The 14,887-nt window shown below is 43.8% G+C and overlaps 1 protein-coding gene across 7 annotated transcripts; it reads left to right on the top strand.

Annotated features, from left to right (window-relative positions):
- Positions 1–75: 75 nt before the first annotated feature.
- On the top strand, positions 76–8,184 carry LOC140651135 (hsp90 co-chaperone Cdc37-like 1). 7 transcript variants are annotated; one of them, XM_072860268.1, is made up of 7 exons: positions 76–355; positions 1,076–1,209; positions 2,573–2,596; positions 5,531–5,646; positions 5,956–6,078; positions 7,073–7,231; positions 8,033–8,184. In XM_072860268.1, the coding sequence occupies exons 2-7, from the start codon at positions 1,143–1,145 to the stop codon at positions 8,129–8,131; spliced, it is 588 nt and encodes a 195-aa protein (XP_072716369.1). In that variant the 5' UTR covers positions 76–355; positions 1,076–1,142; the 3' UTR covers positions 8,132–8,184. The 7 variants fall into 7 exon arrangements, with proteins under 7 accessions (XP_072716369.1, XP_072716368.1, XP_072716366.1 ...); XM_072860267.1 differs by having other exon boundaries at positions 1,027–1,209; XM_072860265.1 differs by having other exon boundaries at positions 497–1,209.
- The last annotated feature ends 6,703 nt before the right edge of the window (positions 8,185–14,887 follow it).

The raw sequence follows: 14,887 nt of genomic DNA, 5'->3' as shown, positions 1-14,887 counted from the left end.
TCCCTCGCCCTGCACGTTACACCGCCACTGGTCCAGGTCACGTGGGTAGAGCCGGCCCTGCCTCTTCCGAGCTAGGGGAGTCTCAATTCAGTGTGACATGGAGGCTGCGGTGTGCGTGGTCTGTTTATCATTGAGCCTGTTTTGTTGGGTCAGTGACTCTGAAAAGTTTTTTAGGGAAATAGCCTTGCTGAAGTTGTCGCTGGGTGGAACGTGATCGGTTGTGATCTGTTTGCAAGCGGCCAAGGGAAAGCCTTCAGTGCAGAAGTCCCAGGAGCAGCTCAGTCTGCTTCACCTGGTCCTCTGCCTTCTGAGCTGGTTGCTGTATGTGTATCTCAGATCTGCTTCACAGTCACAGGTTTGGATGTTGTTACAGAGCAAGAAGTGATCGTTGTATCAGTGTGGGAAATGGTTCTTTATGCTGAATCAGTTTTGTAACATATGCAGGTCAATGTTTAGCTTTTGCTAAAAAGGAGATGTTTCTGTGTTTTCTTTTCAGAGTTCCATGAAATTTTTCTGTAAAGATGGAGGGCCAGTTAGCAGTCTTTGCTCCCTTATCATAATCTAGAGGCTACTCCAGGAATTAATCAAATGTGTATACGTGCCCAGGTCTGCTCTAGTGTTGTAACATGTGCGTGCAGGTTCTTTGAAGGTGTATGCATGTACCCAAAGGATTGTCTGTGCAGACAGCACTGCTAAGCACGTTATACACATCACGTTGGGCTGGCAGACGTCCGAGTTTACGTCTCTCCCTCTTCTCTGCCACCGCGAGCAGTGCTCAGTGAGAGCTCCCTGCACCGCGCGCCTAGTTACACCGAGCTGCAAAATCCGCGTGCCGGCAGCCATGGCGTTCTGGCATGGAATGTTTGAGTCTCCATAGCAACGCGATGCGTCCCCGTGAGATGCCGCAGCGGCTGTAGTGGCAGCTCAGTGAGCTGTGCGCAGGGGCTGGAGAGCTGCCGGGCTGAGAGCGGCTGGGGTCTTTTTTGCGCCCCCTCCTTCTATATCCCGGTCCCCTTGAGTTGCTAGGACCTTCCACCCCCCTGTGGCTGGCACCGGGACCAAGATGCCTTTGAAGTAGGTAGTGAGCTGCATATTCACACCATGAAGTGGGAGCCACGTCTGAGAGAAGGAGCAGGGAGAGCATGGACGAAGTTCAGGGACGGGGGAAAGGAGCTGGGGGAACGCCTGGAAATTCTACCTCTGATACAGGTACGGTAAGGTCGTAGAAATCTACCTTCAGTACTGCAGATCCCTGAAATGCGACACTCCTGTGAAATGCAAGAATATACACACATATCTATGCATTTATAAATAGATGGGTGCACATATATATTTGTATGCACGTACATACATATATGCACCATTGAAGAATTTCTGTCACCAAGAGGTCCTGGTGGAGTTATCCATTTAATAACAACTTGGTTTCTATTTGGGAATGAAAGTTAAGGGAAAACAAAAGTTTAAAGGATACTATGAGGCAGTACATTTGAGGGAATAATAACAACTGTAAATTTTACAGGGGCATGTGCTTTTCTGTGCCCTAGGCAGTTTTGAAAGTCCCTTTTCAGAAGATCAATTCTGTAACTGCCCCTGGCACAACTGAAGACGGAATTAGATCTTATCTGGCACCCTTGCTGACAGCTTCAATAAAGAAGCTAAGGACCTACTAAACTCCTTTCTGAGAAAGAGGATAGTTTTATAGACTGAGTTTGAGGCATGGATGTAGGAGAGATTAGAGTAAAATAATTTTGTTTCACTGTTAAATGTATTTTTTTTTCTCAAGGTCATGTGTCCTGGTATGTTCCTGCCAGAGAAACGTGACATTTATCTCAGTGTTTTATGTGCAACTTGATGAAGAATTAAACCCACTGCTATGAAGGAACAGATTTTAACATGTCTTTAAGATTTTGCAGTGGTTGTGGGAGGACAGACAATAGTATGTAAGGATACTTGCTCTGGATTTATTCTGTTTCAAATTTATTTTTGTGGGGAAAAAATGTGTTCTAATATGACTATCATCTGTTCAAGATTTGTATGATATCAGCAGGCATATGACTTAAAGATCCAAATAAATGACTAATGCTTTTACTAACATTTTACATTCCATCTTAACATGTGAAATCAGTGAGAAGACAAGTCTTCAGCTTGATTATTCCTGTACTGTATGCCTATTAGTTATGACTCTGAGTGGTGATTTATGTTTGAAAATTGTTTTGAAAAAATGGTTTAGCACAATATGATTTTGTCTCTAGTGGTTAGCAGAACCATGCTGAAACCATTGCAAAACAGGAATAGACACGGTTTAGGAGAACTGTGTATTTTTCTCCTTATTTATTTCTTACTGACTCTTCAGCTGCTCCAATATCAGAATCCCTTCTTTTTGCAAACCACTTGCTGAGTGGCTCTGTTTCTCTAAAACTCTTTCCCCATTGCTCACAATATTCCTTTTTCTGGGGAATGTGTTTACTTTCCCTTTTCCTCCTGAGGCCTGTGGTTACTATTGAAGGTTGAGGATGAATCAGTAGACATAGTAACCTTGTTACTAATAAGCTAACCTTTTTTTTTTTTCTAGCTAACCTAAGGCACCAAATACAAGGTACATACTAATGAAGAGAAATTGGTTATATTTTTAAAAGTGAAGGTAAATTCACCTATCCTTTGTTTTGACCTCCTAACACACATGTGAAAACTACAAACTGCCATCTTCATTTGGACTTTACTGCATGTTAGGGTGAAATTAGCTGTCATCTTACAGCATTTCAGCCCCTCTACAATAAATACCCTTATGCACATTCTGACTGTGAAGTTGAAGTGAAATAATTTAACCCACTTTTATGGAGCAGTAGTCTATCTTACATTCACCAAGTGGTAAGAGCAGGAGTATGGGTGTTAGAACTGCAGGCAAATGACTAGGCCGCTGTCTAGGCCCTGAAGCCACTAGGCCCTAGGCTAGCTGGATGGGACATGGAAAATTACTGGACGTGACATGAGCAATTGCTGGACATAACAGATAACAGTGTGAGAAGCTGACAAAAGTTACAGGCAGTGCCATGAGGGATAGATGGATTGCACAGGTGGTTAAGGAGGTGTGGTGTGAGAAACAGCCAGACTTCACAGACACCTGACGCAGAGCATTGGGGACCTTTTGGGGAGCAGAACCTTGTAAAGCCAACAGTGCCCAGGTAATCGTATCAGTAATAGCATATAAGGCCAAGAGTGCATAGGGACCAGTATCAGAAATACCAAATTTGGGCATGGACATAACAAAACTGGGACCAGTGGGGAAAAAGTAATGAGGGATGGGTTGTTTATTTGGGAGGACACTGGGGTGGAGAAACAGAGGGACAAGGGTAGCAAAAAGGAAGGTCAATAACAGAACCAGCTATACAGCTATTGGACTTATGAACCTATTGATACCTCCAATAGTGCTGTTAGTCTTTGCTCTTACTGTGTTGTGGTGGGTTAACCTTGGCTGGCTGCCAGGTGCCCACCAAGCTGCTCTCTCACTTCCTCTCCTCAGCAGGACAGGGGGAGAAAAAGATGAAAAAGATCATGGGCGGAGATAAGGACAGGGAGGTTGCTCACCAATTACTGTTATGGGCAAAACAGACTCAGAATCACAGAATGGTTGAGGTTGGAAGGGACCTCTGCAGGTCATCTGGTCCAAACCCCCTGCTCAAGCAGGGCCACCTAAAGCCAGTTGCCCAGGACCATGTCCAGAAGATTTTTCAATATCTCTAAGAAGGGAGATTCTACAACCCCACTGGGCAACCTGTTCCAATGCTCGGCCACCCTCACAGTAAAAAAAGTGTTTCCTTATATTCAGATGGAACCTCCCGTGTTTCGGTTTGTGCCCATTGCCTCTGGTTCTGTCACTGGGCACCACTGAAAAGAGCCTGGATCTGTCCTCTTTGCTCCCTCCCTTCAGGTATTTATATACATTGATGAGATCCCCCCCGAGCCTTCTCTTCTCTAGGCTAAACAGTCCCAGCTCTCTCAGCCTTTCTTCATATGTGAGGTGCTCCAGTCCCATAAACATCTTCATGGCCCTTCATTGGACTCTCTCCAGTATGTCCATGTCTCTATTGTAGTGGGGAGCCCAGAACTAGACACAGGACTCCAGGTGTGGCCTCACCAGTGCTGAGTAGAGGGGAAAGATCACCTCCCTCGACCTGCTGGCGACACTTCTGATGCAGCCCAGGATGCCATTAGCCTTCTTTGCCTCAAGGGCACGCTGCTGGCTCATGTTCAACTTGGTGTCCACCAGGACCCTCAGGTTCTTTTCTGAAAAGCTGCTTTCCAGCCAGTCAACCCCCAGTATGTACTCTGTGCCTGGCGTGGTTCCTCCCCTGGTGCAGGACTTTGCCCTTCCCCTTGTTGAACTGCATGTGGTTCCTGTCAGCCCATTTCTCCTGTCAGCCCACATGTACTCATTGAAATTCTACCTCTTGCCCCTGCAAAGCTGATTACAGGGGCTAAAATCATCACAATCTGAACTTTTATCTATTGCAAACTATCGTTTGCCCCTGCAAAGCAGACTATAGGGGTTAACACCACAACAACATGAACACTTATCTATTACAAACTCCACTGCTTGCCCCTGCAAATTAGATTATCAAGGTTAGCATCATAATAATCTGAATACTTATTAAACACTGCAGATCTTGTACTTGTGAAACACATAGCCAAGAAGATTATAACAGTAAGTTATTCATGATACCTTAGCATACAAGCAAATGATTAACATATGTATTTGGTTTATGTAGTGTCTTGGGTTTATGTGGCAAGGTTTTGGTAGCTGGGGGGGGAGGGGGGGCTGCAGGGGTGGCGTATGTGAGAAGAGACCAGGGGCTGCCCTCATATCGGACAGAGCCAGTTCCAGCCAGCTCCAAAACAGACCCACCGCTGTCCAAAGATGAGCCAATCGGTGCAGCTGGTGGCACCTCTGTGAAAACATATTTAAGAAAGGGTAAAAATGCTGCACAGCAGTTGTGAGAGAGGAGTGAGAAACATGTGAGAGAAACAACCCTGAAGACATCAAGGTCAGAGAAGGAGGAGGAGGAGGAGGTGCTCCAGGCGCCGGAGCAGAGATTCCCCTGCAGCCCATGGTGAAGCAGGTTGTCCCCCTGCAGCCTATGGAGGACCACCTCAGAGCAGATATCCACACTGTGGATAATAAAGCTCTGTCCATAAACATGTACTCTGTAGCTGAGCTATTTCAAGGGAGAGTCTGTACCTCAAATATCAGTATAAATGTTTGCTTCACATGTTTTTACAGGAATCTATTATTTGTATGCTCCTTGAGCCAGATCTTCTATTGTTTACTTGGCCCTCTGCTGCATTGCTCTGATTGCATACAGGGTTTGGAATGCATTTTAGAATAATAGTTTGACTAACCCAAGTAAATGAGTTGGTATAACTAGTTCTCATGGAGATTGTAGTAGTATGTAAATTTGAATAACGTCTTCACTGCATTAAATCACTTCATATTGAATGTGTTAATTCATGTTGTTGGGTTTTTTTTAATCAGGTATGCTGGGCAGATGGGATGACAGTCAAAGATTTTTGTCTGACCACCCATATCTTGTATGTGAAGAAACAGCTAAATATCTCATCTTATGGTGTTTTCATCTAGAAGCTGAACAGGTACTAGGAAGACCTTTAAACTGCTTAAAAGTATGCAGTTTCCTACTTACACTACAGAAAAGCTGTCCAAATTGATGAGCCATTTAATTACTCTTCTCCCTGTCTTCCCATGTCCATGTTATCTTATTGAAGGAAGCCTCCAAAACACATTACTATGTTAGATCTAGTCTCAGCTAATTAACAGTCCCTTTGCTTCTGTCAGCATCAGTTCTTTTCTCTTTAGGAATCAAATGCAAAGATGTTGCTGAATTTTAGATAGAGTTATACTTTTAAAGATATTTTCTATAATTATGTAATTTCTTTTTTCAGAAAAGAGCTCTGATGGAACAAATAGCACACCAAGCAGTTGTGATGCAGTTTATTATAGAAATGGCCAGAAGTTGTAATGTGGATCCAAGAGGCTGTTTTCGTCTATTTTTCCAAAGAGCCAAAGTAAGTCAGAACTTGTATAACACTGAGAGAAACTCTTGATACCCTTGCAAGGGATCAGTGTTCTGAAGGAGCTTTCTTCCTGACAGTTGGGGTTAAATATGTTACTGACTGAATCAAGCTTATGGGGAAGTGTTGTTTTGTTGGCAGTTCATTCTAGGATGAATGCTTTGTGTAATTTTGATCTTGAGAATGGAAGTTCCATGGATTCTTGTTAGGCCGGAGGGAAAGCAGAACATAGCATGGGAACTACAGGAGTGTGGAATAGTGAACTACCACCTAAATTACAGCAGCAAACACGAATGTGTCTAAGGACTGAGTGTCCTATTTCGCTTATCATAATGCCTCTCTATGCAGTTCATGGCAGGGCCCAATTTGGAGTCTGTTTCTCTTTAGTCAGTCATAGTTAGCTCTGGAATGCTGAGAGAGGGAGAGAGAGATGTGAGAAGACTGAAGCTGCGGTTTGATGCAGGTTCTATATTAAGTTATACAAGACTGAAGAATCAAGTCATGCTGATCTTAATGCTGCCTTAAGGACTTAAGTTGACACCCACTTTGATTCATGCTTTGCTTTTGAATTGAGTGCTGCCATGAGTACCTTTTCTCTTAAGGGTATTGGCTTCTGAGATGGAATAAAGGAAGGGTTAAAATTATATTTGTTTTGTTCTTACATGTTCTCAGATGAATTAATAACTCAGTTCCTATACTCGTCAAATGGTAAAGTCTCTCTTTAAAACAAAACAAACAAACAAACACCAGCATACCTGAATCTTCTTTTTAAGCTGACTGGTACTAATATTTGTGATAGTAATAGTTTGTGATTCGAACCTACCTTCTGTGATTCTGATTCTGTGATATTGTTATTGACTTGTCCGAACCATTATCCTTCAATGAGTATAATATGCATTACTGCAGGACTTCTTTTTAGCAGTATGTATGCTTACAACTAGAAGTAAATCTGGCTGAGATGAAAAATATTTCACTCTTCTCTTTACAGGCAGGGGAAGGCGGCTATTTGGAAGCTTTTAAAACTGAGCTTGAAGCATTCAAATCAAGAGTGAGAATCTGTTCACAGTCTCAAGGCTTTCAAGCTATGTCAATACAGAATCCCAGTGTCTATACTGGTATTGTAGAAGGACTGGAGTCTTTGTCACAGGTAGGCTTTTTATTTCCAGAAATGAATATAACAACTCTATTAGGAATAGATTTTTGCTACACTCTTGAGAAGATGTACTTTTGAGATCTAGGAATAGGCCTCTCTACTTGGAGCACTGTCAGTTCTAATGTGCACTATTATCAATATTCAAGAGAGATTGTTTCTCAAAGCTCTCACAATTTGTAGTGTCAAAAGGCATATGTTAGTTCAGTGCCCTTGAATAATTGTGCTAAATGGAAAACTGCATCATTAACCTGTTCAGGTACTAGAATTAAATATACTTTGTATCACAGGAGGTGAAATGAGTTTTCAACTGAAAATGACTAATCCCATTAATGGAAACCCACAGGTAGTCAAGTCTAAGGAAAATTTACACTATGTTACGATATTCTGCCCTTGTTTTTATCTTTATCTTGGAACACTGGGTTCTTTGGTTTCAGTGTTAGTGATGATCACATCTTGGACTGAAGAGAAAATTTTAAAGGCTTTTAAAAGCTGGATGTTGGGGAAGGAGACACAATTTAAAGTACTTTACTTTGAAATAAATTTGGTCAAGGTACCTGTTTAGGGTTCAGTTACCAGATCTTACCAAGTAAATGCACAATAAGGTGATAGTATGCTAGCTAAATTTAAAGAAGCTTCTTGACATTCACATTATGATAATACCGTCTGGGGTTTTTTTAAGAAATTATATTTTTTTACAAACTTATGTTAAGACAGACAAAATAAAGAGCTTGACTTAGTTCTCTGTAAGTGTATGTATGTATTGAGATTAAGCTTTCAATTCTTCATTTGTTGCAGAATGCAAATGATCTACAAGGTTGCATAAACAGAAGTGTCTGCAATTTAAACTCAATGCTACAAAAAGATGAAGAACCCAAAATGATGGACACAGTATAGCACTGTTAAGACTGAGGCAAAGTACTCTTTTTTTTTTTTTTTTTTTAATTACAAAGAAAAGAATGTGGCTGTTTTCTTGACACATTTTTATGGGTACTGCACTTTATTTTTGGTGCTTTGAGGGGGGGGGGATTTGGAGGGAGGGTAATCCAGAAATACTTGTAATAATGTTTGAAAATGTGCTGCTAGGTTTTTGGTTGTCTATGAAGAATGGGGTTTTCATTGCCAAACGTGAAACTGGATGTGTTTTATGCTACTAAATTTGCCTTTCATGATTTTGGGAATTAAAGTATGAAAAAGAAATTGCACAAATACAATGTTTACAATAAGCGATAGATTTCTGGTGGAATCTGCTATTGTTATTAGATATGGGTATGTCTTATTCTATGAATATTGGAGATCACAATTATACTTCTGCTATATTGCTGGTATAGCTCTTAAATCTTGTTTTATCATTAATAGCAATAAATGGGTATGACATCAGTACTGCAGATCTGGATGGCGTCAGTTAAAACAGTGGCTCTCTACCTCTTCTAAGAGGATTTAAATGTTACATTTTGCTTTCATAAAAAAATCTTGTGTGTTGTTCCCCTCCCCCCATATAATTAACAATTGCTTACATATGAACTTTGGGTTGTATGGTCACTGAGAAACTTTCTTTTTCATTTTTAAGATGACTGTAGTTTAAATTAACTAAATTTTTAAAACTAATTTTTTAAAGCTAGATCTGTAATGGGGTGAAAAGTGTTAGATGAAGAGAACAAAAGGGGACCTTCAGGTACAGTGGGTGGGATGAGACTCTGCTTTCAACAAAAAGCTTGATCACAGTCAAGAGCCAAGCACTTGTAAGTCAGGTTTTGGCAGGTATTTCATACACTGCTAAACTAAAGCTCTTTTTATTAAGTGAATGATTTCTGAAATTATCAACTTAAGTATTGAGAAATAGGAAGATCTTTAAAAGCCTCCTGTTTTAGAATCTTAGGTCCAAATGCTATTCCCAGAACAAGCCTGGTGTCAGAGCCTCTGCAATCCAAAATTTCTACCAAACTTTTCAAACTTGCTGCTTCTATAGCAGCTCTGTCCATAAACATGTACTCTGTAGCTGAGCTATTTCAAGGGAGAGTCTGTACCTCAAATATCAGTATAAATGTTTGCTTCACATGTTTTTACAGGAGTCTATTATTTGTATGCTCCTTGAGCCAGATCTTCTATTGTTTACTTGGCCCTCTGCTGCATTGCTCTGATTGCATACAGGGTTTGGAATGCATTTTAGAATAATAGTTTGACTAACCCAAGTAAATGAGTTGGTATAACTAGTTCTCATAGAGTCTACCCACAGTTGCTGACACAAGCAAACTAGCTGTTATGCAACACTAGCTATTTTTCTTGTAGGCTCTAATTATGATATAGTGAAGTCGAAGTCTGTTGTAGTATACAGTGGGATAAGTATTAGTAAAAAATGAGCAATAGATCAGCTGATGGAAGCTCTTTTCTTGGCCCTAGTACTACTGTCTGGAACAATTGTGTTTTATCCTCAGGTTATCTGCTGTTCTGTCTAGCTATTGGGCAGACAACGAGGATTCATGGAAACAACACACCACATCCAGGATGTGAGCAAAAGAGGTGGTTTATTGACACAAAACCAGAAGCTATATGGAACTGATGATAGTAATTGAATTAGATGGTGTCTTACATCCCTTCTGATACCAGGAGCCCCAAGGTGATGGCATCAGATGGTTCTCTCTTCTGGTGTACAGCATGCTGCATAGTCCTGTCTGTACCGAGGCTCAAGCTGACAGGGGCTTCCCCACTTTAAAACAGTGGCTTCCCCACTGTTTTTATGTCCCTTCCTTATATAGAGCAAACTAGCACTAAACATGTTGCTGGACCTTTGTCCAAGGCCACTAGCTCCTTGTGATAACAAATATCTTACGTGTTTTCCCTACATCTGCAAGGGCAGCAGCCGTCTCAGCTGCAAACTGCAGATAACGAAATATATTTCTCTACTACTGAACCCAGTTAAGTATTTCACAGGCATTCCAGAGAAGAAGAGAACACAACAGGACTTAACTTTCCTTAATATAGGATCGTAGTAAAATTCCAGTTGGAAGGGACCTCAGGAGGTCTCTAGTCCAATCTCCTGCTCAAAGCAGGGTCAGCTATGGGGTTAGACCAGGTTGCTCAGGACTTTATCCAGTCTGGTCTTGAAAACCTCCAAGGATGGGGACTGAACAACCTCTCTGGGCACCTTGATCCCATGCTTGACCATCCTCATAGTGAAAAGTTTCTCTTTCTATCCAGTCAGGGCCTCTCTTGTTTCCACTTATGCCTGTTGACTCCCGTCCTCCCACCATGCACCACTGTGAAGAGCCTGGCTCTGCCTTCTTGATAGCCTCCTTGTAGGTACTGGAAGGCTACTGTTAGATCCCCCCCAAAGCCTTTTCTTCAGGCTGAAAAAGACCAGTTCCCTCAGCCTCTCCTCATAGAGCATGTGCTCCAGGCCCCTGATGATCTCAGTGGCCCTCCACTAGACACGCTCCAGTTGATCAATGTCTTTCCTGTATTGTATGGGGCCCAAAACTGGACACAGTATTCCAGATGTGGCCTAATGAGTGCTAAGTTAAGGGGGATAATCACTTTCCTTGATCTAATGGCTATGCTACTGTTAATAGAGCCCAGGATGCTGTTGGCCACCTTTGCTGCCAGGGCACACTACTGTCTCATGTTCAGCTTGCTGTCTATCAAGAGCTCCCATGTCCTTTTCAGCAGAGCTGCTCCCCAGCCAGGCAGTCCCCAGCCTGTATCTTTGCAAGGGGTTCTTCCTTCCCAGGTGCAAGACTAGGTGCTTGTTCTTGTTGAATTATATGACGTTCCCATGGACCCATTCCTCCAGCCTGTCTAGGTCTCTCTGAATGGCAGCCCTGTCCTTAAGAGCATCATCTGCAAACTTGACAAGAGTGCACTCTGTTGCCACCTCCAGGTCATTGATAAAGATGTTCAACGGGACAGGTTCCAGGATAGACCCCTGCAGTACTCCACTTGTCACTGGCCCCCAGGTAGAATATGACCCATCAACCACTATCCTTTGAGCTCGATCATCCAACTAGTTTTTCACCAATCTAGTTGCCCCCCCTTCCCCCCCATCCAGACCATAACATACTAACTTGGATACAAGAATAGGGTGGGAGACAGTGTCAAAAACCTTGATAAAGTCAAGGTAAATGTCCACAACTGTAACTATTTTAATCAAAGTAGGCAATCAGGTCGGTCAGGCATGATTTATCTTTGGTAAATCCATGATGACTGTTTCCAGTAGCCTTCTCCTTCACGTGCCCAGAACTGTTTTCCAAGAGGACTTGCTCCATGATTTTCTCAGGGACTGAAGTGAGGCTGACCAGTCTGTAGTTCACTAGATTGTCCTTTTGTCCATTTTTGAAGATGGATGCAACATTTGCCTTCATCTAGTCATCAGGAACCTCCCCCTTTCCAATGACACAACCATGACTTTTCAGAAATGGTATGGAATGGCCTTGCAAGGATATCAGCCAGCTCTCTCAGCACCCTTGGATGCATCCTGTCAGGTTTAATGGACTTGTATGGGTAGAGTTCTCGCAAATAATCCCTGACTCGATCCTCATCCACTGCTGGTAGTTCTCCTCCTTGAACCCTTTCACTAAGCACAGAGGCCTGGGGAGACCTTATTAGTGAAGATGGATGCAAAGGCGGCACTGAGTGCCTCAACTTTATCTGTGTCCACTATCACTAAACCATCTTCCCTATTCAGCAATGGTCCCAGTTTTTCCTTAGTCAGCCTTTTACTACTATTGTAGCAGTAGCATAGAGAGTTTCGATAGAAAGGCTAAGATTAGCGTGGATAGAGAATGAATGGGAACCTCTGTGTGGAGATACCAGAAGGAACATGAAGCAGGACAAGGGCTCTCAGAATTGAATGTGTTAATGGCACCCAGATTAGCAGATCATCAAGACCCCAGCACATCTACCAGCCATTACAGAAGACGTCCAGATCTGGAAACAAAGAACGGTGAACAAATCCTGATGACTCATTGTGGTAGGCAGAAAAAATTGTGAGCTTAAATTGTGAATGCTGACAGGCCGCAGATAATTGTGTGGGGGTGAACGTCCAAAACTGAACTTTAGAACTCTCAAGCACAAGACTGCCACTTGCTAGCTGCAACCAGTACAGGCTGGTTGTAAATTTTGATAACTAACAAACACCTGAACTAAACAGAAGTGTCACATCCTGAATCCTCCAATTCAGAGACAGAACCACCAATTAGGAGCCTGATCATGTGTTGTGCTTCTGCACATAGACTATTTAAATTGGGAAAACTGAGGGCTTGGGTTACCAAAAAGAAGAAGGGGGCCTGGAAAGAAGAAGGTGAAGATTCTGGCTGGAGGAAAGATCCTAGAAGTGGGAGAGATCAGGGAGATGCATGGAGACAAACGCAGGGGGACATGCAGGAACCCTGGCCAGTAATGTCTGAGACTGGTAACTGGGAGCAGCTGCACAGCACAAAGCCAACATGACTTTCTGCTCAACCTTCCTGGACCAGCAGCGATCTTCCTGATGGGAAGGGAAGGGAAGTAGAGACATAGTGAATGTACTGCTGGGGTGGGGGGGGAGAGTGAATGAGTGTGTAAGACAACCAAGTAGGGTAAAAAGCTCTCATTTCATTGTTTCTTAAATAAACCCCAGTATCCAGATCCAGTACGGGTGGTTGTTTGCTCACCTGTGACAATCACAGGGGTGGGATAGGGTGGAGACACTGATCACTGTCAGCTCCAAAAGGGTACAAAAAGGCATATCCAAAACCTGCACATGGTCACTAATCTAAGAATAACCCAGGATACATTAGAAGGACTTGACAGCTGGCATCCCTTGTCCTCCATGTCATCATCTAACATCTGGCATCTTGCTGCCTGACTGCTGGATGGATGGCTTGAACATGCATAGCCCTGGTGCTGTCAGGGAGCAAGGAGGGCTAGCTGCTCCCTAAGGGATGGGGAGCAAGGAGCTAGGCATGATAATAAGGCCAGCAGGGTAGAGGCCTTGCCAGCCAGGGCCCAGTCCCACAATACCCAACCAAGGCAGACCTGAGAAGGGTAGCCAGGGTCAACCAAGAGTCTAGGTCATCAGGCAAGTTCATGATGATGGGGAAGGTCCGAGGTCAAGCCAGAAAGTCAGTCTGTGGCTCAGGGTCCAGTTCAATGGGGGCAATAGCCTGGCACAGCCATGGCTGTAGCTGAGCTGGAGACAGGCACTTCTACAATGTAGCTCAGGCAGGGACAGAAGACCCATGGCTCATGGCTGAGCTTAAATGGAGCTCCTGGGCCCAAGGGTAGGGGGTGTGGGTGGAGACCTCAGTTGAGGCTGATCAGGGCCATTAAGGCCTACTAGTGCACTCAGGACCCTGACAGGTGCCTGACTGCTGGACAGACTTCTTGGACACTTACTGTGCTGCTTGTGAGTGTGAGACTGTGACTGACACTTGTTTTCTTTCAGTTTTTATTTTAAATAAAATCACCTTCCCCTCCTATAAGGTCTCACGTAGATATTTGCTACATTGTTGATACAATGTTGCTACGATATTTCCTACAGTAGAAGCTCTTCTTTTTGCCCTTGATGTCCCTTGCAAGTCTAAAGTTCAGGTGAGCGTTGGTGTCTTGGGTTTACGTGGCAAGGTTTTGGTAGCTGGGGGGAAGGGGGGGGCTGCAGGGGTGGCGTATGTGAGAAGAGACCAGGGGCTGCCCTCATATCGGACAGAGCCAGTTCCAGCCAGCTCCAAAACAGACCCACCGCTGTCCAAAGATGAGCCAATCGGTGCAGCTAGTGGCACCTCCGTGAAAACATATTTAAGAAAGGGTAAAAAATGCTGCACAGCAGTTGTGAGAGAGGAGTGAGAAACATGTGAGAGAAACAACCCTGAAGACATCAAGGTCAGAGAAGGAGGAGGAGGAGGAGGTGCTCCAGGCGCCGGAGCAGAGATTCCCCTGCAGCCCATGGTGAAGCAGGTTGTCCCCCTGCAGCCTATGGAGGACCACCTCAGAGCAGATATCCACACTGCGGCCCGTGGAGGACCCCACGCCGGAGCAGGTGCATGTGCCCTGAAGAAAGCTGCAGCCTGTGGAGAGCCCACGTTGGAGTAGGCTCCTGGCAGGAACTGCAGTCCATGGAGAGGAGCCCACGCAGGAGCAGGTTTTCTGGCAGGAACTGCAGCCCGTAGGGGACCCACACTGGAGCAATCTGTTCCTGAAAGACTGCACCCCATGGAACATAACCACACTGGAGTAGTTCTTGAAGATGGGGAGGAGGAGACAGAAGAGTCAGGAATGAAGGAGTGCGGTTGACCTTGGGAAGAAGGGGGGGAGGTGTTTTCAGTTTTGTCTTTGTTTCTCACTATCCTACTCTATTTTTAATTGTCAATAAATTAAATTAATCTTCCCCAAGTTGAGTCTGTTTTGCCCATGATGGTAATTGGTGAGCAATCTTCCTGTCTTCATCTCGACCCACGAGTTTTTTTTCATCTTATTTTCTTCCCCTGTCCAGCTGAGGAGGGGGAGTGAGAGAGCGGCTTGGTGGGCACCTGGCAGCCAGCCAAGGTTAACCCACCACAGTCGGCTTTCCTGACACCATCTCTACATGCCCAGGCAATATTTCTTTAATCTACCTTTGTAGCTTGTCTCTCCTTGTGCATAAAGCCTTTTTGCATTCAACTGAGAGCTTATGGGTGAAGG

The sequence above is a fragment of the Ciconia boyciana genome, chromosome 4 (assembly GCF_034638445.1).
Source record: "Ciconia boyciana chromosome 4, ASM3463844v1, whole genome shotgun sequence".
Lineage (NCBI taxonomy): Eukaryota > Metazoa > Chordata > Aves > Ciconiiformes > Ciconiidae > Ciconia > Ciconia boyciana.
This window is presented reverse-complemented; position numbering and strand designations above follow the sequence as displayed.